The sequence below is a fragment of the Phascolarctos cinereus genome, unplaced genomic scaffold, assembly GCF_003287225.1.
Source record: "Phascolarctos cinereus isolate Bilbo 61053 unplaced genomic scaffold, phaCin_HiC Scaffold_2;HRSCAF=192, whole genome shotgun sequence".
Classification (NCBI taxonomy): domain Eukaryota; kingdom Metazoa; phylum Chordata; class Mammalia; order Diprotodontia; family Phascolarctidae; genus Phascolarctos; species Phascolarctos cinereus.
The window spans coordinates 347021968-347046478 of record NW_027555625.1 but is presented as its reverse complement, the minus strand read 5'-3'; the positions used below and the strand labels follow the sequence as shown (position 1 = coordinate 347046478).

The 24511-nt window shown below is 38.1% G+C and overlaps 1 protein-coding gene across 8 annotated transcripts in view; it reads right to left on the bottom strand.

Annotated features, from left to right (window-relative positions):
* The window catches only part of CDKL3 (cyclin dependent kinase like 3), a 68366-nt gene that overhangs the window by 38123 nt on the left and 5732 nt on the right, over positions 1–24511 (bottom strand). For 6 of the 8 annotated variants that reach the window (XM_078150362.1, XM_078150360.1, XM_020991201.2 and 3 more), the window contains exon 4: positions 2459–2637. The exons of 1 other annotated variant lie outside the window; for it this stretch is intronic. In XM_078150362.1, the coding sequence (XP_078006488.1) occupies positions 2459–2637 (179 nt within the window). Of the gene's footprint in view, positions 1–949; positions 1143–2458; positions 2638–24511 lie in introns of those variants that run through there. One more of the 8 variants, XM_020991205.2, reaches the window with a different exon arrangement.

Sequence of the window (24511 nt, the reverse complement as noted above, 5' to 3'; positions counted from 1 at the left end):
ATTTCTGCTCAATTTTAGCTGTTGAAAAAACTCAATGTCACTCTGAAAGGCTCTAAATGTAGCAACTCTGTTGCAGGAACACTAGTCATGAGCACTATGAATAATTTTCTTCAAGCATTAACCTGACAAACGATTTTAGAAAAAATGACAATATGTTCAAATTTAAAACAAGTTCCTTTCTAGCACCTTTATATGGAGGCAAAAACAAAACCTGGAGTTTCCCCATCAGAGTGATCATTCCTAGGAAGAATGTAGAAGATGGTTCCATTTAACATTCATCTTTTTGGGGGCAGCTAGCTGGCGCAGTGGATAGAGCACCAGCCCTGGATTCAGGAGGACTGAGTTCAAATCCGGCCTCAGACACATAACACTTACCAGCTGTGTGACCCTGGGCAAGCCACTTAACCCCACTGCCTAAAATAACAACAACAACAACAACAACAAAAATTCATCTTTTTTTTCTTTGCATTTATATATAAAACAACTTGTTCCTTTATATTTTTCTATATTTCTTATCCAGCTCTCAAATTCTATAATTCTATTTTTGCCTCAAATTGTAAATCCATTAGAGACCAGGCAATTTTCTAAAGCTCTTAGAAGAGCACAACACACACAGATCAGTTCAGTTATAAAACATCAATACAAAACAAGGGCCACACTTTTCCCTCCAACTCTGACTTGTATAGAATCTGAGTATAGCCTATGAGTATTATTTTCTGGGGCAGCAGAGATGAAATAGAGAACCTCTGATTTTCTGTACTAGAGTACATAGAACAGGATATGTGCTCTGGCCCCTTCCTCTTATGGAATGAGGCTGCTCTGGCCTCTGTTCCAAAGCCCCTTTCTCCATGAAGTGTGACTGCCATCTCACAGCAGACCTATCTTGTTCTTCAGCAGTACAGGCTGAGTGATTCAGCGTAGCCTCTTATTTGACTTCAATAGTCCATACCTGAGAGATGTCCTGGTACCCCACAAAGCCATTTTCTGTTTCCTTAGCATGTTCTCCATGCTCATAGAATCTTCTCTGCCAGATCAACTGTACCAGTTTAGAGTAACCTGGGAAACTGTTCCTTTTGCTCATTCAGCCATAGTTACATCCCCTTGGGAACTTGAGCCAACCTGGTATGGTCCATGTGCATGGTCTATAAGAGGAACGAGAAGAAATAGCTCCACCGACTTTTAGGACTCTCTTCCAATGTTTTCTCTCACTTGGATCCAATGGGATCTGCTTATAGCCACTGTGTTAAGTATAATACTGGAAACCACTGGATCCCCTCCTAACAGTCCGAGGTATCTTGAACACATGGCATGCTGTACTGACTGGTCCATCTGAGTTATCTTATTCAGTATCCAGTAGTCTGTACAGATATACACATATATGTGTGTGTATATGTATTTGTGTGTGTATCCAAGTCTTATGCATGAAGTGTATTATATATATATATATTTATGTATGTATGTATATATACACATACACACAAATACATACATATATATATATACACACACATACATATATATATGTATATGTGGACTACAGGACTCAGGGATGATGGCATTCACAAATAATTTTTTCAAATATTTTGAGGGAATTTTCTATATCTAAAAAGACTCTCTCCTGAAACCGCTCTTGAAAGGATCAGGATTCATTGAGCTGGATTCTCTGTGCTATGCCTCAGGCACACCCCACACTCCACTCAGACACTGAGTATACTATAGCACTGACATTTTGCCTCATATGATCATCCTGTTACATAGGCACCAAAGAGTCACCAGTCAAACTTTTATGGTTCCACTGTTATGACAGAGGCAGGTCTGCTGGAAGATGGCCTAGTAAGTAGAACCACCCCTTCTGGAAAGGGGAAAGGGGTCGAGGCCAGAGGATGAAGTAGCCTCATATAGAATAGCAAGGAACAGAGTGCATGTACAATTCCATAAGAGATACCTCAGTCAAATCAGGAGTTCTCCTGATCACTTCTGCTACACCTAAATGGATGTATGCATATATGTACATATGTATGTATTTCAAAAAGATGTCATACATTAGATCAATATAGTAACTAAACACTTAACACATGTAATTGGAAATTTATTTCTAAATTGGTAGTGAAGTAAATTAATTATAAAAATTTTCCAAGAATATAATGGCAGAAGGAGTTACTAGTAGGCACTCAATAGGGTAACTAAATAGAAGGCTTAATGTATGCACTGATGTTTTCTAAGGAGATTCTGAGCTAGCTAGCTGCTACCATCCCTGCTACAACCATTCAGGAGAGGAAATAGAAGTAGTATGCTGGTTTCTCTTGGGCCTCCCTTAAGGTACAAGACCCAGAAATGCTTCCCAGTCCTGGCCATGTTAGATGTGCCTTGTTAGAAGGACAGAGTGGAGATCAGAAAAGCATATTATGGGAAAATTCAGAAGGGAAGAAAAGCGAAACATATATTAAAACATACTTACTTCCCATAAGTAGTATCTTTTAATACTAATTCAGGTGCTCTATACCAGCGGGTAGCCACATAGTCTGTATAAACGTCCCCAGGGGCTGCTAATGTCCGAGCAAAACCAAAATCACAGAGCTTAGTAATTCCAGACTGAGATACTAAAATATTCTCAGGTTTTATATCTCGATGAATAATCTAAAAACAAACAATAACCATTTTAGTTAAATTAAACTTCAATAACTAGGGATGTTCTCTAACTTATATATATGGCAGATATATATATACTTTATATATATATTTATATATTGCCAGCAGTAAAGATTTTCTCTACAAATGGAGAGGATGCTCAATGTCTATATTATACATTAGGTTTCTAGCTCCTGATCCCCTACCCCATTTACCTACATTAAAAAGAATTTAGGGAAAGATATACTGTCACAAAAAGTTAGTGACATTCACTAAAAGAAAAAACAACTAAGCATCCCAATTTACTGTAAATACCATGGAATAAACAAGAAAAATGTATTCAAAGTAAGAAATCTGGGGTCTTTTCTTGGCTGTACAATTAACTTGCTGTAATCTGACTCTATGACTTAGTCTTCCTCTAAAAGACAAAAGAAATATTAGCATAGGGCAGATTTGTTTTCTGTGGGTAGCACCATTTAAAAAAAATGGATTATATAAACCTACTTAAAAGAAAGTGAAAAGCTTTGTTTATAAAATACCTTGGTATTCTGAGAAGAAAACCAAAAAGTTCAGTTTGAACTTTATAGCAATTTCAGCTTTGAAAGTATTACTTTTTCTCGTAGCTTACCTAATTATTTTTTAATATAAATGTGTTTATATGCATATTATGTTTGCTCTTTGATACCCTTCCAACTCACTGATGTTAAACTGTGAATATTTTTCTTGTATTCTAACACACACCAGAAAAAAGTTGAAATTGAGAACTTTACAATATATTTGGCATTTTTATCCTTTTAATATAAGAAATTAGGTAAGATTTGATGAAATAGTCAGATTTATATCAAATCAATAAATTTTTGTTTTCTGAGCCTAAGAAACAAAGGAATGCATAAGCATATGGGAATTCAATGTTCATTCATTAAGCAAATATTTATAAAGTACTTCCTTGTAAATACCTGTGTTTGGTGTTCAAGAATATCTAAGAAAGGCATATTAGGGACAGGTAGGAGTTTTGACAGGTAAAAATAGAAGGGTGATATTCCAGGAGAAGATATTGGCATAAGCAAAGTCACTGAAAAGTCTAGTTTGGCCACAGTGTAGTATATAGTGAGATGGAATAATAAAGTGGAATAAACACCAGTCAGGAGACCTGGGTTTGAATCCTGACTCCAACATGTAATAGCTTTGTGAACTTGAGCAAGTCACCTAACTTCTCTAAGGTCAAACTTCTTTACCTATAAAGTGATAATAATATCTTCCTCACAGGATTGTTTTGAGTAAAGTGCTTCAAAAACCTTTAAGCACTATGGTAATATGAGTTATCATTACATGAAGAATAAAACAGCTAGAAGTATGTATACTATTCCCTGTTCCCTTTTGAAGCAAGGACAGACTAGAGGTAAGGAGCCTCATTGCTACCTACCAGTAGTTGTCCCGTTTTATGATAAGAGTAAATAACTTGGAGAAGTTGTTAGATAAGATGTAAGCTTTGCTAACCACTTACCTCCACTTACAAAACACCTTAGAGATATTAACAATTTTTATTTGCATGTCAATTAAATTCCATTTTAAACATATACACACATAATATATACACATATGCATGACACATGCATATATGTGTGTATATATAGCTACATATGGATGAGAGACAACATGATCTGAGATATTAGAGAGCTGCTCTTGGAGCCATGAAGATCTAGATTCAGGTATTATCTCTGACCCATACTAGCTATGTGACCTCGAACAAGTCACAAACTCACTGTGCTCTAGGCACATCTTTAAGACTAAAAGTTGCAGAGGAGGAGCCAAACTGCATTGACAGATAAAGTTCCTTACCAGGAGTTCCCTATACCAGTGGAATCACAGATGCAGTCCCAATTTCTATCCCTATATAGTCATACCCCAAATTTTATATCAAATTCATATAAATAAAGATTAATCAAACAAAATAACTGACTAGAATCTGAATTAAATGTCAATTTTATACTATTATATTTTGAACCTCAATTTTGTATGACTACATGGTACAAGCATATGCAAGTCAATACCACATTCTAATTTACAACACCATTGTTCCATATAACTTTATATGCTTGAATTTAAATAACCTTCAAAATATGGAAAGGCTCAACTTTTTACTATCTGACAATCTAAGGAAGATTTGGAGTTCTAAATCATGTTAAAGATTCTATTAACTAAACTTTCCATCTACTTGTCAAATCTTTACATTCAGCACAACGTGGAGATAATTAGATGTTAATGTGGCACAAACAGTGATAAGCTAAGTGTCCAAAGAGACAGAGACACACACAGAGACATGCTGAATGAAGATGCTTGCAAAAGACCATAAATCAATTTTATGACCAGTATTCTGATTTTAATATATTGCTCAGAACACTTTTTTCGGGAGGAAGAAGATAGTCTTAAAATGAATGAAATGAAACTCCTAAAACAAGAACCAAGACACTACTCAGAAAGGATTATAAATTAGGGAGATATGGGTTGTACCCTTCAGGTTTCTTCCTCCATACTCTAAGACCATGTCTGTGCTCACAACAGTTTCATTTTGAGAACCTTTTGCTTGGATTATCTTTTTGTGGGGGAGGGGGAAGTAAGGGAAACAGACATTTTGTATAAAAATTTGCAAATATTCCATTATATAAAATAAATGTTTTAGAAAAATTCAACTGATCTAGTAATCCCAAAGAATGCTTTATAAGCCACTATAATAAAAGTAATCATATTTTGTTTGAAAGGTCTAAGATATTAAGATAAAGTTTTTATTTAGAAAATGACAATCTGACAGTGAAATCAATGTGCTCCAGGCACAAACCATGATACCCTGGCAATATACATCCAACTCTGGATATTGCAATGGATCTAGGATGTCATCTTGTCAATGTGGGTACTCCCTTCAATACTGCAGATCACATTCACTCCCTTTCATCCTATGTGACTCTGGTGCATCTTGTTGTTCAGTTGTTTCAGTAGTGTCTGACTCTTCATGACCCCATTTGGGGTTTTCTTGGCAAAGATACTGGAATGGTTTGTCATTTCCTTCTCCAGCTGATTTTACAGATGAAGAACTGAGGCAAACAGGGTCAAGTGACTTGACCAGGGTCACACATTTAGTATCTGGCTAGTAGACAGATTTGAACCCACAAAGATAAGTTTTCCTGACTCTAGACCTGGCACTCTATTCACGGTGCCACCTAACTGTTTAACTCTTGTGCATGTCCTCCCATAAATCCACCCCAGAGACTCCACCTAACATGCTGAGGACCTTCCTCTTTATATCCTGACATTGAACAGATACAGTGTAGCATTTAAGTTGTCTACCTGTTATCCCTTGGTCTTGCTACATGACCAACCCACATCCTTTTCTGGTCTTACATCTCTTTAGTTGTATCTTTTATGCCACTTCTGATGTATGATTTATTGGTAATGTGCTACAGTATATTTATGCCCACTAAATATCTCTCCATTGCCCTTCATGTGACCTGCAACTTTAATTCCTCAGAGACTGGGAATATTTAATGTGAAATTGATTTAATTTAAACACCAGAAGAATAATGGAGTTAAAAATTTAGTCTCTTGTTTCAATGAGAAACTTGGGGTCACTAAAAGCATTGTGTGATTTCCCAAAGGCAATCCAGCCTGCTGGTTTCCTATTATTCAACTATGGGCTCCATTCCGTGTCCATGTGCAGTGTCTGTCCAGATATATGGACTAATGGACCAACTCCATAGGTTGTCCATCCAATTGCCTATCATAGTCTGGCACAATGGCTAGTCTTTATCTACTTGTTTTTTCCTGTGTGAATGTTAGGCCAAATTCTTTTGCATGACTATGGATTTCATTTAGGATGCTCTGCAATATTCCAAGGCTTGATGCAATCAGCGTAAAGTCACTCACAAATAGAAGCATCTGGAGGACATCACCATTCATGGGTAATTTCTCTGTCATCTGGACTCTCCATGACACCTTTGGCAAACATACGTCACTTTGGTTTTTTACTCAAATGATATCAATAATCAGGAGGTTGAGTAAAGTATTCTCTGTTTTTACATTTTTCAAGGAATATCATATGATTTTGATATATGATACGGAAAACACTTTGTGGAAAAAGAACCCTCAAGGCAGCATTTTGATTTAGCAAATCAAAATTTTTTTTATCTTATATCATCTGTACTTTTTAGTAAACTGTGCGACTATAAGAATAGGTAGAACCACTTGTAACTTTCTGTTCTTTTATCGTATATACCTTCAACAAGGACACTTTCCATACATAATCATCATAAAATTTTGTAGATACGGAAAAGTATGTAGTTATTGATATTTTCTTAATTGTCTTTTTTTCCTAAGTGTTTTGTATCCTACACTCTTTCAGATATCTTGTAAATACCTACAAAATTGTGTTAACTTAGCATGAACTTTTTCTATGTATTGACTAGATCTAGTCAAACTGGTCTTTCTTTTCTTTAGTGCCATCTCTACTTCCCTATACACATGTGGCAGATTGTGATGTTAGACTACAAATAAGGGTGCTCCATTGTCAATGATGGGAAAAGTTATAGAAATATTGACAGATCTTCATTTTGCTTGTTTCTTGTCCTTCCATTTTTATCCTTTTGTGAAGTGATCTGGCTTAACTGGATCTCTTGCCAAGTTTTTCTGTAAACTTCGCTATACCCCACTATATAATATCTGACAAATGATGGTCCAGTTTTTGCTTGAAGACTGACACAAAGGGGAAATGCCTTCAAGACAAGCCATTCCCTAGGGAATTCTATGCTATCCTCTGAATAGCTCAAATTGGTGGGAAGTTTTTCCTGACATCAAGTTTAAATTTACCTCTTTGAGACTTCCATCCATTGCTCCTGGAGTCAAACAGAACAAGTCCAATTTCTCCTCCACACGGTCCTTCAAACACTTGAGGACTGCTACTATGTACACTCTGAATCTTCTTTTCTCCAGGCTAAACATGCCCAGTTCATTCATTGACTATATGTTATGGACTCAAATGGGGCAGGTAGGTGGAAAAGTGGATAGAATCAGGAACACAAGTTCAATTCTGGCCTCAGTCACTTACTAGCTGTGTAAACCTGGGCAAGTCACTTGACCCTGTTTGCTTCAATTTCCTCATCTGCAAAATAAGCTGGAGAAGGAAATGGCAAACTACTCCAGTATCTCTGCCAAGAAAACCTCAAATGGTCACAAAGATATGATTGAAATAACTCAAAAACATGTACTCAAGGCATCATAACAAGTGGTCCTCCTCTGGACACTGTCTAGTAGCTTATCCATATCCTTAAACTGAGGTCTGGCAAGGCAGAGTACAGTGGGATCGTCACTTTCCTATTCCTCAAAGGTATGCCTGTCAATGCAGCCCAAGATCACACCAGATTTTTTGGCTACTACATCACATTGCTGACTCATAATAAGCTTGCAGTTCACTAAAACTGAAATGTCATAAGAAATATTTCTTGTTGCCTATGGACACACAAGACTAAGTGCAGCAACTCCTTTACCTGCCTAGCCAAGAAGAATCTGTGAACCATCCTTCCATGTAGTGGTAACTTCCTAGTCTTCTGGTTTCATTAGTAAAAATATGCCAATAGTGATACAGTTCAGTTCCTCCAGTGGTATGTCAACTTGTTAGTGATAAAACAACGATCTCACATTTAGAGTAACAACAATCAAGTTTATGTTTGTAAACAGTGCAAAACTATCTTTTGCTACCTGTTCCCACCACTTTGCTACAGCCACCAAAATTGTATGTTCAAAAGGGCTGTACAGACTGAGAGCCATTTTTGTTTTTCTTTTATGTGTTGCCATTGGTCCTTTCCATACTTAGTTGGGCTGGTCCTCAGAAAGCAGTCTGTTGTCAGGATTATACCCTAAAACTTTTCCAGCTTGGTACACTCTGCCAGAGCTTGTACTTCACTAGTATAGCTTTTAATAAGCTAACATTGCCTCCACACCATGATGCTGAATTCGAGTAGAACTTGTATGTAGGACTTTGAGTAGTGCCATTCTTCTAATTCCAGGCTATTTTTTTAGGCATGAACTCATTACATTTTTTTTTACGGTTTGGGTTTTTTGGTGAGGCAATGAGGTGAAGTGACTTGCCCAGGGTCACATAGCTAGTAAGTGAGGCCAGATTTTAACTCAGGTCTTCCAGGGGCAGTGCTTTATCCACTGCGGCATCTAGCTGCCCCTGGACCCATTAAATTTGATAATTATTTTCTAACACATAAAAACAGTTATGTTCATAATATTCCTATGAGGAATCAGTGGAATAGGTACCATATTCTATGCACTACAGATGGAAACTAAACAAAGTCAAATGAATGATTTAAACTTTCTCCTTCAATGTTTCTTCCTCTACTACTACTTCCAAGGTTCTTCCAAGTCTAGGTAGTTAGGGGCTGATTTTTCACTCTCCTTTTTGAAAGTTGACAAATTCTTTATTATTAAATTCATGACAAACTTTTAAAACTCATAGGTACAAATTAATAGTTTAGTAAAATATGTTATATTTTCAAATAATAAATTAAAATATAACATTTTAGTAAATAATGATAAAATATAAATGTTAACAGACAGCTAGGTGGTGAGTAGTGTGCTGGGCTTGGAGTCAGGAAGACTTATCTTCCTGAATTCAAATCTGGCCTCAGAAACTTATTAGTTGTGTGACCCTGGGCAAATCACTTAACCCTATTTGTCTCAGTTCTTCATCTGTAAAATGAGCTAGAGAAAGAAATGGCAAACTGCTCTAGTATCTTTGCCAAGAAAACCCCAAATGGGGTCATGAAGAGTCATATATGACTGAATAACTAAACAACAATACCATAATAAATGTTAACATATGACAATTACAAATTAGCTTTTCTATGTACCTTTCTGAAGCCATCTGTATACTTACAAATGCATTTTTCCAGCTTTAAGACCTCTGTGTGGATGACCCTTCAATTTATATCTCTAATTCTTACCTTTTTCTTGAGTTCCAGTTACGTACATATCTAAGCATCTACTAGATATTTTCTTTTGCATATCCAACATTCATCTTGTACACAGCTTATCTGAATTGTCTTTCTTCCCCCACTTCCCCAATGAAATTAATCTTATTTCTCTGATTGTCCCTAACTCTGTCATTAATGATAGATGATCTTAGTTGTCAAAACTTAAACCTTGTAGTTAGCTTTACCTCTTCCTTCTTCACTTCTCATCTAATCAGTTGCCAAATTTTATTATTTCTATTTCTGAGATATTCCTATTCATTTTTCCCCATAGAAATTCAGTGATGGAAGGGACCTCACAGATCATTTAGCCTATTACATAACTGAAGAATATTTTCTGTTTTAAGATCTCTGGGAAAGGGGGCAAGCTGTAAGACTTCTGGGTCATGAAAACAAGAAGATAACAGATTAGACTGATTCTTTAAAATGAAAACAAACTCAAAAGATGAATTATGCACCAAATAAAGAACAATTACAGCTGGATCTACAAGACAAAAAGGAGAGAATTCTGAAAAGGTAAAATCCTTATGAATTAAAAAGAGAAAACACTATTATTCATACCACAACCGGGCTGTATCCCAAAGAGATCAAAGAAAAAGGAAAATGACTTATTTGTACAAAAATATAGCAGGTCTTTTTTGTAGTGACAAAGTATTGGAAATTGAGGAGATGCCCATCAAGTGGTGAATGGCTGAACAAACTATGGCATACTGTAAGGAAAACTACTGGGCTATAAGAAATGAGAAGGATGGTTTCAGAAAAACCTTGTAAGACTTATATGAACTGATGTAAAACAAAGTGAACAAAAGCAGGGGAATAACCTACAAAGTAACAGCAATATTGTGATGAAGTTCAACTGTAAAAGGCTTAGCTACTCTGACCAATAAAATGATCCAGGACAATTCCAAAGGACATATGATTTAAAAAGCTATCCACCTTCAGAGAGAGAACTGATAAACTTTGAGTGCAGACTGAAACATACTTTTTTCACTTTTTTTTTTGCAACATGGCTGATATGAAAATGTTTTGTATGACTTCACATGTGAGTATCATATTGCTTGCCTTCTCAAAGGATGGGGGAGGGGCTGGAGGTAAGTAATTTGGAACTCAAAAGATTTTTTAAAGAATGCTAAAAATAAAAATAATAATTAGGCAGGTAATTAAATAAACTAAATAAAAGGGGGAAAATCAAACACTAATGCTAACACAGCATCCTTCCACCATCTGTCTCCATATTCTAGACCAGGACTCAAACCAAATGGTGGACATTATGCCTGAGGACTGCATTGAGATACCTCTTGCTTCAATGACTTTGTTCTCAACTATATTCCCTGCCACTTCCCTTCCCCTCTTACCCGCCTGTAACAAGTAGCAGACACTGTTTCTGTTCAGCCACATAAGGAGCAGAGGGTAGGGAAGAAGAGTGCTGCCTTCTGCTTGGACAACCCCTAGATTAGGGAACCTCAAGACTGCAGATATTCCATCTGGAACATCATTTCTACTCTCTTCCAAAAGTACTTGCAAAAAGCTGATTGATTCAGCTCAGCCAAAGAAGAAAAAGAAAGCCAATGGAGGAAATAGGACAGGGGGCCACTGTGAGTGGATATACAGAGTCTGAAGGAATGGGTCCTGAAACCCATCAGGGGCCATTCCTGTCCCCCAGAGGCTATTTATGGCAGGGACCCAAGACAGTGAACAAATCCAGCAAGTGGAAGGGGGCTAACAGCAGCTTTTCAGTTCAGCTCAGGGGATATATTCATCAGCAAAGGAAGTGAGAAGTCAGAAACTGAGTAAAGGGAGAATATATGGAAAAAGGCTGAAATACCAACAGTTTCAAAAGGAAAAAACATTCAAAAAAAACTCAGAGCTCAGAGGCAACCCCTTCCAATGCAGCAGACAAGCAATTAAACTTAATCCAAACCAATCCAACAAGCTTTTATTAAGTGTCTCCTATATGCAAGTTACTGTGTTAGACACTGAGGACACAAAATAAAAGGGATTAAGACAGACATTGACCTCAAGTAATTTACTTTTGGTGAGGTGGAAGGTGAAAACAGAACATGTAAAGAAATAAGTATACACATGATTATTTGATATGGGAAACATGGGCCATATTTCTCTTTGGCCAATAACTAGAAGTCAACATAGGCATAGGTCCAGGTCATCAAGCAAGGGTCTACAGTAGACAATTAGGTTTATTCTCAAGAGGTAGAGTCAACATACATGGAAATAAAGCCTTTGAACATGTCACAGATACTTTAGCAGTTGCAGATGCTAGAAAAAAGGAACATAGGTAATTACTAAATCTCTTCAGGGGTTTACTTTAAACATGCCTCGAATCCCAGCAAGTAGAATCTAGTTATGATACTTGATTGTATGTTTATAGCCAATGAAATGGCACTGAGCACGACATTCAGATTCTTAGCAATATCCCAGGTAAAGGGAGAAAAGGGCTTCAGCTTTGGGCAATAGTTGGAGAGCCTACAGAGATCTGTAATCAAAGGCACAATAAATTTAGGGTTTGTAAACCATCCTAAGCTGACAGGAAGTGTTTAGAGGCATGGCAGATGAACTATTATGGCAATTACAGTTGCCTGTGCATTAGAAAACGCCTCTCTAACTACTGAGGATTGATCTGATGGACCGAGGAGGTAGAGATGGGGCTTGTGGTCAAAAAAAGTAATGCAGGCTATAAAGATTACCTTCAAGGATTCCTAAGCAATCCATTCAGGTGTAGGCCACCAAGACCAAAACAGGCTGAATGTGATCAGGCAAATTTCACCAAAGAAGTTTAAACCATGGCTCTGAAAGACCTCCACGATGTTTTTAGACACCTGGGCCAAGATAAATCTATCTGGTGTGGGATGGATTCTTCTGCTCCCAGATGGCAGCGGAAGTAGTATACGACTTGTGTCCAGAGTATTCATAGCAAAGTGCTGATTCAAGACGCTTATCTGGAGACTATAAGCAGCAGCAAATCTTTGAGTTGTTATCTATCTTGTCTCTGGAAGGGTTCTGGAAGAACATGAGCAATATCCAAGTGGCGACAGAACCCTTTGTGGAATATACACAGGCCTACCCAATCAGCAACCAAAAGGCTTCCGCAAGGTAGTGTTTCCCAGGGTATGGATTCCTTACTAGGATTCATTCCTATCAGGGCTGAGATTTTGAAAGCAGTTCTACTCAAGCATGTGCTCAACCTGGCAGGAGCGAAGTTTAGAACAACTCCACATCACCCTTAAGGAGACCAGAAAAGAAAGGCTTTTAAGCTCACCTCACTGAACATATTAAGGATGCTGAGGTATAAGCAAAATGTGAAGTGGAGTTAGCATATGACTTTTTTGGTGCATGCCTACAATGTCACTAGGAAGAATACCAGAGGCTTTATTCCCTACATGTGATTATTTGAGTAAAGACCAGGGCTGCCTACTGACCACTGTTTTGGTGTATCTAAAGATATGGAAGATAGAAATTCATGGCCTGTATAACCCTCAATTGAGAGACCTTCAGCTTCTAAATGGCTTCAAGTCAGAAGAGCATGGAGAGGAATAAACAAAGAAATTAGTTCAAGTTTGAAGGCTGAAACTTCAGCTGATATAGTTCAGCTATCAATCTTGCTGTACTTATATACTTATAAAATATAAGACAACTGACTAGTAGAGAACCACTCCACAGAAAGCAGTTGAGAAATTATGTAGCCTACCAGTCTACAAAACAGTCTTAGAGAATGCTAAATTCCTACAAGGCTGATTCATTGACACCACTCATCACCTACAGAGGGAACTAGTCAACTACATGGTGGATAGGAAGACTAAAGCATGAGGTGAGTACCTGGGCCCCTAAAAAGCCTCACTCACTAGAGCAGGTTCCATAACTGACCCTAAGGAATGACCCCTACAGTGAGGATCTGGGCTAAAGTCTAGGGGCAATAGTTTGGCAATAGTACCAAGCAAAGGGAAAGTTTCAAGGCAGCCTAAGGCTGGGAAGAGGTGCTAAATCTAGAGACCACCTCTCTCTTTCCTACTAGTCTGGTAAAAAGAGCAAAGTCCATTTATGAAGCCAGATACCTTAGAGGTCAGTCACAGTCCCTTTTATCCTAGGTCATCTAGACCTAGATTTAGGACCACAGGACAGTACAAGTGAGGACACCTCCCCAGAGAAGACAGGGATCAATAACCCTGGCAGCAATGGCATCAAAGAAATGGCAGCAAATTACTACAGAAGTGCTTTAACTATTAGGGGCCAGGCTGTCACTTTTGCAGGCCATCAGCGTATGCTGATATAGGGTGTTGCATTCAGAAAAAAAGGATTCACTGTTGTGATTGGCAAAGACTACACATTTTTAGATAATCTAGTAAGCACACAGATAAGCTTTCCTCACTCTTGAAGGATTCTTGGGGTTCATTAGCAATAAAAGATTTGCTTCTGGATATAAAAAAGAACACACAATCTATAAGTAGAAAAGACAGAAATGCTGAACTCCCACACAGACAAGAGAAGCATCCTTAGCACCTTTCTCCTCTCATCTTTCCTCACAATGGCCCTCCAAAAGAAGCACATGCACTGAGGAACCAGGGCCACATGGGCAGTATGAAATGGTAACAGAGCCACAAGGATGAAGGACCTTTGTTAATAGTAAAGAAGACAGTGCAGCAGAAAACCATATGTATCAAGGAGCAACTTGGATCTACTCCCTCACTAACGTTATGAAGCATGTGGATTCTATATAGAGGCCTAGGTAAGATAAGATTCACTAGTGAGAAGGGTTATTTCACACCATATGGAAAGAGGAAAGTTTTCCTGATGGAAGAGAGGACTCATCTGTACTTTTTCGTCAAATAAAAAAAACAACATACCTTTTTACTCTAAAGTCCCTTCAATCCCTAAATCTATGATCTAATGATATTAGTCTGAATGAATGCTTACAAGGAAGTATTGAGGGAACCATTTAGGGACAGTAAAATGAGCCAGAAACTTATGCTCCCATAAATTTTCTTTGTTGGGGGCACTAGCCACAGATTGTTTATGAAAAGGAAACCAGATACTGACTTTCCCAGGGTTTCTCTGGGTTGGAGCATGAACCATAAAGAACTTCCTGCTAATCACAATTACATAAATGAAGACACTAACCAGCAAATAAATAAATAAAGTTAAATACAACAGATGAAGTTGGTACTACAGATTAAAAGTCAAAGCACATACCCTTTCTTTCAACAAAGGGAAAATTACAAAAGTTTACAATACTATGTATGACTAGACTCAAATCACTCATTTGTGGGTTTGTTTTTTGTTTGCTGTCTTCTGGGAGTATGCTTTGGTTTTGGTTTGTTCATGTTCATCTTCTGTTAAAATAAAATTGGTCAATTAAAAAATAGCTATCTTTTAAAAATCTAAGTTGGTTAAAGAATTCTCTGAATAGCTACACCATCAGTTCCTCCTTTTCTCCCTGCATGAGGTTTGTTTCTTGTGTTGCTAAAATGTCATTCTTGAGTACTTTTTCCCTTGGGCTGACTCTATCTTGTAGAAATTTTACATATGGAATTCTATCTGTCCTTCCTCTGGACTCTTTAAATCTGTTCTTCCAAAATCTAGGGCACATGTAGGACTATGAAGGAATGGGATGAGTTGTATATGGAAGCATTAGATAGAGTTGGCTTCTAGCCAGGAAGACCTGGGATACTGGCTGTGTGACCCTGAGGAAGTCCTATAACTTTTCAACGCCTTCAAACAACCAAGATTATAACTTATAAAGTAGATGCCAACCTGCACTGGTAGATGGAACTTCTTCAAAAGGAGATGCCTATGGCAATTAAATCACAGGCATAGTTTTTAAAACAAGTTGGCTTCCTTCCTCCCTATCAAGATTGTAAGATGGAATGGTCACTTCTTCCCATGGTTCATAACATCATTTTTACCACAGCAACCAATTCTACCTTACTGGTCAAAATCATGCCCAGAATAACAGTTCCCCTTATCACTTCCTCCACCTTAAGAAAAATAAAGTCGACATTAGCATAAGTTAAAAATGTATTTATCTGTCTACTTTTGGCAGAGAGGGAACTACAGCAAATGGTCCATATAGTTGAAGTGTCCCATTCCTTAACATCCACCCCAAGTTTGTGATGTATTCCTTAAACTTATCATCTATTAACTCCTCTCCAGATGCTTTGGCTTATACTCCCAATGCTATTGTTCCTATTTCTTTCTCCATTCATCCTTTGGAAAAATTACTTTTATTGTCTTTATTTTTACATCACCTTCACTCCTGAATATATCTTCCCTTCCACCTTATACATGAAGCTATCTCTTATAACAAAGGTTAAAGAGGAGAAAAGGCAGTTCAATGACACCAACACATAAACTGTGCATCTGACGGTATAGTTCCATACCTCTGCAAAGAAAGGTAGGTTCTTCTCTGGTGCCAAGTTTGGCCATTGTAATTATATAGCATTCAGATTCATTTTTCATTTTTTCCATTTACATTGCTGAAATTGTTAAGTATAGTTTTCCTTGTCCTATTTACTTTATTTGCCATCAGCCTTCCCAAGCTCTTCTGAATTCCTCATAATCATCATTTCTTACAGTACAGTAACATTCTACTAATGTAACCACATTTTGTTTAGCCACTACTCAGTTGATGGGCATATACTTTTTTGTTGTTCTTTGCTACCATGAAAAGTGCTGCTATAAATATTTTAGTATATGAGACTGTTCTTTCTGCTTTTGGCCTCCTTGGGGTTATATGCCCAGCACTAAGATCTCTGGGTCAAAGAGTTTGGGAATTTCAGCCACTTTTCTTTAGCATAATTCCAAATTGCTTCCCAGAATGTCTGGACTAATTCACAGCTACTCTAATAGTACATTAGTGTACCCGTTTTTGTGTAGCTCCTTCAATATTATTCCCATTTTTTATCACCTTTGCCAAATGCTAGGATGTGAACAGAAATCTCCGAGTTGTTTTGATATTATGATAAATATTTTGGAGAAATCTTTCACAGGTTTAATAGTTCACAATTTCTCCTTACCCCAGTGCTCTCCTATCATGTTTTTCTATTTCTCATATGACTATGTCTTCTTGGTTCTATGTCTACCTCGAGTTTCTGTCCTCTCTAATCCATTCTCCACACAGGGGCCAAACTGAGGTTCCTAAAGCACAGAACTGACCACGGCATTCATCTGCTCAAGAAACTCCAAGAAGCTCTTTATTGCCTCTAAATCTGTAAACTCCTCTCTTCGGCATGTAGAATCTTTCATAATCTGGCTCCAACTTCTCCAGACTTATCACACATTATTACTCTTAATGTATTCTAAGTTCCCATTAAATTTAACTACTTGTAATCCTATCTCCCATTTCTGTCCTTCTGCACAAGCTGTTCCCCATGCCTAGAAAGCTCTCCCCCTTTCCCTTTGCCTCAGAGAATCCTTAACTTACCTCAAAGCCTAACTCAGGTACTGCCTCCTACAGGAAGGAGTAGGTTTGTGCTCCCCCAACAAAAGAATTTTGTATTAACATACCACATATATTTTGTACTTAATTATCTGCATATGTGTTATTTCCTCCCAGTAGAATATAAGTTCCTTGTAGGCAGAGACTTCTTTATAGTCCCAGAGCCTAGCACCATGCCTAGAAGATAGTAAGTCACTTACTAAATGGTTGTTGAACTGAATTGCCCCTCTTATTTGTTTTTGTTTTTTTTAATATGGGCCCATGCTCTAATATCAATGATAGCTATGAAGTCAACTTTGCCTCATGTTAGGATCACTAGTTCTCCTTATTACTAATAATGTTTCCATATAGATATGAGGCTAAGCTTTTTATTATAAGATTTTTTTCTTTAGCATCTTCTTGAGTTAGATTTTCTACTGATATTCTGCTTATACCTATTACTCTCTATAGTTTCAGCTTGACATACACTGGTAGTTTTTTCTCTTCTCCATTTTAGTTTAAAGCCCTAATGCTCAAAGTTTTAAGACCTTAGTCCTAGGCAAATACATTTTAACTGGACCTCATTTGGTACAATGTCAATGTATTCCCAATGTTAAATCACTATAGTTTATTCTCTCATCACTTACCTGTATTCCTGCCTACCTTGATGGTGATAATGACAAGAGTACTGAACAAAGTCATATCTGTGGTTTCATTTATCAAGGAATCTCATATTATCTTAATAAATGCATGGAAGGTACCTTGTTCAAGAAAAGTCTTTAAAAATTATTTTGCTCTAAATCAAATGATTTTAGTAATAATCATCACTGTAGCATCTTCTATTCTCTACACGTTTGTCCATTTTGTGACTCTGAAGACATACTGTAGTAAACAAAATAATTTTCATAAACCTGCTTCTTCTTATTTCTTATTTTCATCAAGGATACTCTTGATTCATGCAGACCTTTGTCATAAAAATTTTCTAAAGATGAAAAAATTAGGCATATATGTTAATACCTGCTTATGGTCTAATTGGTTGCCTTTTTCAGTAATAATGTCTACTATTATTTTTCCACTCCTTTGGCATCTTGTCTTCTTTTATTTTAAAAATCACTTCATGAAAGCTTTGAAAATTCTACCACCTCTAACATCAAATTCTTCTTTAATGTCCAGCAACCCTTCTTGACTTCATATTTTTGTGTCATTTCTATTTATTCATATAGTACAAGTTCTGAAGGGCTGGATTCCAAATGCAGCAAATTCCATTGTCATCAGTAATGAGAATAGATTACTATAGACATGCTGGCAAACTGTTTCCATTTTGCATCTCTATAATCTTCCTTCCAGCTTCATCTATAAATTCTCTTGTGATGATCTGACTTAGTTGGCTTGGTAATCTTTATAGACTCATTTTCTCCCTCTACTCTTTTCTTATTGTTTTATGAGGCAATAGCATTCTTTTAGTCTTGTGCCATCCTCTTGCATGATGAATCACAAATGAGTTTATAAACTAATGATGTCAGAAGAAACTCTTAACAATTAAGAGCTGTGTAAAAGTGAAACATGCTTTCTGAGAGTGGGGTGGGGAGAGGTATAGGGGCATCTTCCCTACTTAGAGGTCTTTTTTTTTTTCTCCTAAGACTGAGTGTCTTCTTATCTTGCCCAGTCTGGAAGTGCAATGGCTACTCATGGCCTTGATTCCACTGCTAATCAAAATGAAAGTTCTGACCCACTCCATTTCTGACCTGAGCCACCATAGGCAGCCTTGTGGCCACGTTACTCCCAGGGGCTCAACATATTGGTACTGGACTTAGTGCAGGCAGCTGATCAGCTTTAGCCCTACCACAGCCCATAACTCCTAAGCTCAACTGATCCATCAGTCTCAGCTTTCTGGAAGCAGGAATGACAGACATGGAATGAATGCAAGAGAGAGGTCAAAATTTGCAAGCCTCAATGACTGGAAAAATGATGGTGCTCTCAACAGCAACAGAGAAGTTTGGAATAGGGGAGAGTTTTGGTGATAAAGATAATAAGTGTTGTGTTAGGCATGCTGAGTTTGAGATGTCTATGGGACATCTAGGCTGAGGAGCCAAAATGGTGGCTCAGCCAATGATGGCTGAGCTAGAGCTCAGGCTAGGGCTGGACATACTATTCTGACAATTATCTGAATAGAGATGATAAAATGAACTCATGGGAATGCATGAAATCATCCAGTAATATAATATGGAAGAAGAAAAGAGGTCCCAGAACAGAGTCTTTGGGGATACCACAGTTAGTGGGCAAGCCCTAAATGAAGATCCAACCAAGATTATTAAACAGTGGTCATTACAGGTAGGAGGAGAACCAGGAAAGCTCAGTGGCATGAAAACCTAGACAGAGGAGAACAGGAAGATCAACCGTGTCAAAGGCCAAAAAGAGAAGATGATGAATAGTGTCAAAAGTCAAGAAGGATGAGGAAAGAAGAGGCCATCAGATCAGGCAAGAAGGGGATCACTGGTAATTTTGGAAAGAGCAGGATCAGTTGAATTATGAGGTCAGAAGCCATATTAAAGAGGGTTTAAAAGTGACATGAGAGGAAGCAAAGGGGCCTAGCATAGACAACATTCTCAAGAAGTTTAGTCAAGAAGGGCAGAAGAGAAATGAGGCAGTAGCTAGGAGGGATAGCCAGATCAAGTGACAGTTTCTCAAGGATGGAGGAAAGATTGGAATAATTGTAGACAGTAAGGAAACAGCCAGTAGGAGTTAAGATGAGAAGAATGGAAAATCATACAGGGGAAAATCTGCTAAAGAAGGATTAAGGACACATATATTCAAGTTTGCCTTTGGAAGAAGGACCACTTCTTCAGTAGGGACAGAAATAGGAAAATAGTGGAGGAAGATGCCTGAGAGAAATGAGATGAAGTAGCACAAGAGAGATCTCTCAGGGAGTGGCCTCAATTTTTTTCAGTGGAGCGTGAGGCCAGGTCCTCAGCTGAGAGGGCTTGAGGAGGGGTGAATTGGTTTGGAATAGCTATGTGTTAAGTGAGAAAACAAATTGATTAGAGAGGTGTAAAAGGAATATGGGGCAACTAAGTGCTGGGTCTGGAGTCAGGAAGACTCAACTCCCTGAGCTCAAATGGGGCCTCAGATACTTACTAGATATGTGAACCTTGGGCAAGTCACTTAATCCTCTTTCCTGATCTGTAAAATGAGCTGAAAATGACTAAACAACAAAAAGCATTTGTTGTAGTGAGGATCCAGTTGAGGAGTATTCTGACTGTCCCAACTACCACCATCAACGAGTTAGGGGATAAGAGTGAAATTAATACTGAAAAGGATGGCCAAAGATAGTGTCATCAGGAAGAAGCCAGGTCTCAGTGAGTACCAGAAGACAGAGAGAATAAGAAAGGAATATGTTTAAGATGAAAGCATGTTTCTGAACTATGGAGCAGGCATTCCAGACACCATATTGTAAGGGGTACGTAGATCTGAAGGTGGACATGGAGGGGAGTGAGGGAAGGAGAATAATTGAGTAGGATGGGAGGAAACAGGTAGTTGGAGATGGGAAATGAGGCATGTGCTTTAGCAGCAGGGTTCACAATCACCAGGATGATGAGGATAAGAGGAGAGAGAATACGCTAATCATTAAAGCATGAGTTCTGGCAGAGTATCAGTGGCTGGAGAGAGGTCTATTGAAGGAGACAGGTGAACAGACTTCAAGGCCCTCCCTCAAGATCCAAACTTGTAACATGCTGTGTCCTTCAAGGCCCAGGATGCCTGTTGCAAGAAGCAGAAACAGGCAAAAGTATCACCTGAAAGACTCCAGCAAGGAAAAAAGAACTATAGTTCAAACTGAATAAAGTTCAGGAAGGGCCTCCAGAGCCTTCCGAGAGAGAAGTCTCTGAGGCAAAGAAGCCACTGTTGGGTGCCCTGTATCAGGAGCTGACTCAGGGCTCTTGGCAGTCTCCACAGCTAAGAGGCCAGAGGCAGGAGGCTTGAAGCATGGCTCCCTAGGAAAGCCCGAGGTTAAAGACAGAATCCAGAGATTAGCGTTGATGATCCACTGATTCAAATCTTACTCATGTTTCCAGGTCCAAGTCTAGTTCTGAACCCCTTTTTGAAGCCTTCTCCAACTAACTCAACCCCACAGCCTATTTAACAGGTTATTTATACCCATTATCTCTGTTTCCTCATCACCCACTCTATCTTTGCCAGTCCCTAGCAATTTTATTCTCCCCCTCCCCACTAACACTTTTCAAAGATCAGCAATAATCTAATATGGCAATTTTTTTTTCAGTCCTTATTCTTCTTGACTTTTTCACACCATCTTACACTTATCTCCTGGATAAACACTGCTTTGGATTTAGAAATTATACACTTTTCTAATTCTCCTGTTTCTCCAATTGCTCATCTACCCCTTTTACTAGCTCCTTATTCTCTTCCCAATACCTTACAATGGATGTTCCAGAGGTTTTATTCTTGGCCCACTTCTCTTCCTGGGTAACCTAGGAAGGCCTCAATTCTTATCTCTCTGAAGATGTCTCCCAGATCTATAACTACAATTCTAACCTTTCTCTCAAGTTCCGTCCAGAGCCTCATCTCCACCTAAAATTTTTAACAACTCAACATGTTCAAAACTGAGCTTATTGGGGCAGCAAGATAGCACAGTGGATAGAGAGCCAGCCCTGGAGTTCAGAGGACCCAAGTTCAAATCCAGCCTCAGACACGTAACACTCACTAGCTGTGTGGCTCCACGCAAGTCACTTAACCCCAACTGCCTTGCCAAAAAACAAACAAACAAAAAAACTGAGCTTATCTTTATCTCTCCCACTGAATTCACTGTCAGTGGTAACACCATTCACTCAGCTTCCAATGTTTGATATCTTGATGTCATTAAATTTTTCCTCATCACAATCAGTGCCCAAGTCTTATTGATTCTACCTCTAGTCCCCTCCTCTTTATTCCCACTGCTACATTAGCAGAAACTCTCACTGCCTCCTGCTCCCTGCAAGGAACTTCTCACAGCTCTTTTGCCTCTACTCTCTTATCTCCATTATTACCCTCCAATCTATTATTCATACTATTGCAATCTTCATTATGCACAAATTTGATTATATCACTTCCTTGCTCAAAAATTTTCAATGGTTTCTTATTACCTACCAAGTTCAAGCAGTCCACAATCTACTGCTAATCTGATGGTCTTTCCAGCTTTATCATGTACTATTTTCTCCTACTTAATCTATATTACAGCCAACCTGACTGCTATCCCCACTAACCATGCCATGCATTTTCCTATTTCTTTGCTTCTGCTCCCTCAGCTCCATATCTGGACTAATCTGTCCTCCTCCACCTGTCTGTTAAAATTTTGCCTATCCTTTAAAACCCAATATTAATTAGCTCCTCTATAAAGCCTTCTCTGATCACTCCAGGGAGTAATTAAGTAATGACCTTCCTTTCAGTGGGATCTCACACTGCAGCTCATTTTGTACTTTTCCACACAATTTTTTGTGTGTTGTTTTATTAGTTATCTCTGTGTGTATGTGTCATCCCCTATCAGACCATGAGCTCTAATAGGGCTAACTTCCATCCTTATCTACACTTTGTAATTCTACACACAAAAGTCATTGAATACATGTTTGGTGAACTGTAATGTCCTAGATAAGGTACAAGTCAACATTAAATTCTTTATAATGCTTTCCCACTAAGCAAGGTTGCAAAGCCCTCCACCCTCAGCTAAAATAATTTCTTACTCATTTCTTTCAAAAGAGGACTCTAGATAGTCAAGGTAAGCAAGATGCCATCTCCAAAATCCACAACCCATGCTTTCATTCATGCCCTCCCCTCTCTAACCCACATTTCTGGTCTTCAAAACCTAGCTCAACACTTACCTCCAAGATTCTAGGATTGACCTCATTGTACATTCTTGTATTAGGAACACCTCAGTCCCCCATGTCTTCAATTTGCACTATATTAACATGTACTCAGAATCAGAATTAGAAGAGAACTCAGAAGTCATCTAATCCAATCTGTACCTGAACAGGAATCCCCTCTACAACATCCTCCAAAGGTGGTTACCCAGTCTACATATGAAGACCTACAGTGATAAAGAACTCAATAATTACACAGGCAACCCATTCCACTTTTGGACAGCTCTAATGACCAGGAAGTTTTTCTTTGTATGCAGATAACCTCTCTACCTCTGCGACTTGTACCTACTGCTCCCAATTCTGCCCTCTAGGACCAAGCAGAAAAAATACCATCCTTCTTTCACCTGACAGATTTCCAAATATTTGAAGGTAATTATCTCTCCCTTAAGGCTTCTCTTCTCTTTTAATTGATGTCCTGTAAAATATCATGGTCTTTGGTCATCTCATCACCCATAATGGTTACCCACCCCCCTCCGGATGCACCTGAAATTTGGCAATGTGCTTCCTAAACTATGGCACTTAGAACCAAACAAAATATTCCAGATGTGATCTGACAAGGGCAGAATATGATGGGATTATCACCTCCCATATTCTGGACACTATAATTCCATAAATGTGGTCTGTGACACTGTTAGTTTGGGCTGACATTACGCTGTTGATTTATATTGACCTTATAAGTCTACTAACTTCCCACATGTTCTATCAAATTTTGTATCCTCAAAGTTTATTACTATTCATGGCCTATAACAAAGGGTTAATAAATGCTTGTTGATTGACAGCTACACTCCTCCATCCTGTACTTTGATTCAAAAAATCAATTCCACAAGTAAAGGATTTTGAATTTCTTAGACTTATTTCACTTTTTTACCCTCTAGCTTGATTTCATTTTTGAAAACTCTTTTAGAGAAAAAAGGTTTTCAGAAACTATTTGAGGCACACTAACTTGTATACAAGACCTAAAACTACTGAAGTTGAAATGTTATCAGATATTTTTATATTATCAGAGACACTATTTAGATCTTTTCGAATCCCAATTCTATTATGACATGTTTACTCCCAGTCTGATGTCATCTGGAGATTCTATAAGTATCCTATCTATGCCTTCACCCAAGTCATTGATAAAAAATGTTGACTAGAATAGGTCTGAGCATCTATTTATCCCCAATAGACTCCACTAGACACCTCCCTCCATGATGACATTCCATTACTCACTACTCTTTCAACTTTATCATTTGATCAGTTACAACTAACTTGACTACATCTACCTCACATCTTTCTATTTTGTCTATAAAGATAACTTGTCAAATGCCTTGCTAAAATCCAGGCATTCCCCTGACCCACCGGTATAATACGTCTGTCAAAAAAAGAACATGCTATTTTGTCTTGACCTGTTCATCTTGAACCCGTGAAGGCTCCCAGTTTTCACTTTCTTTTCTTACTTGGTACAGTTAATTGTTTTAGTCTTTTGTCTTGGGTATGTGTTCTAGATCCTCAAATATAAGGCCCCTGACTGTAATCTTCTACTT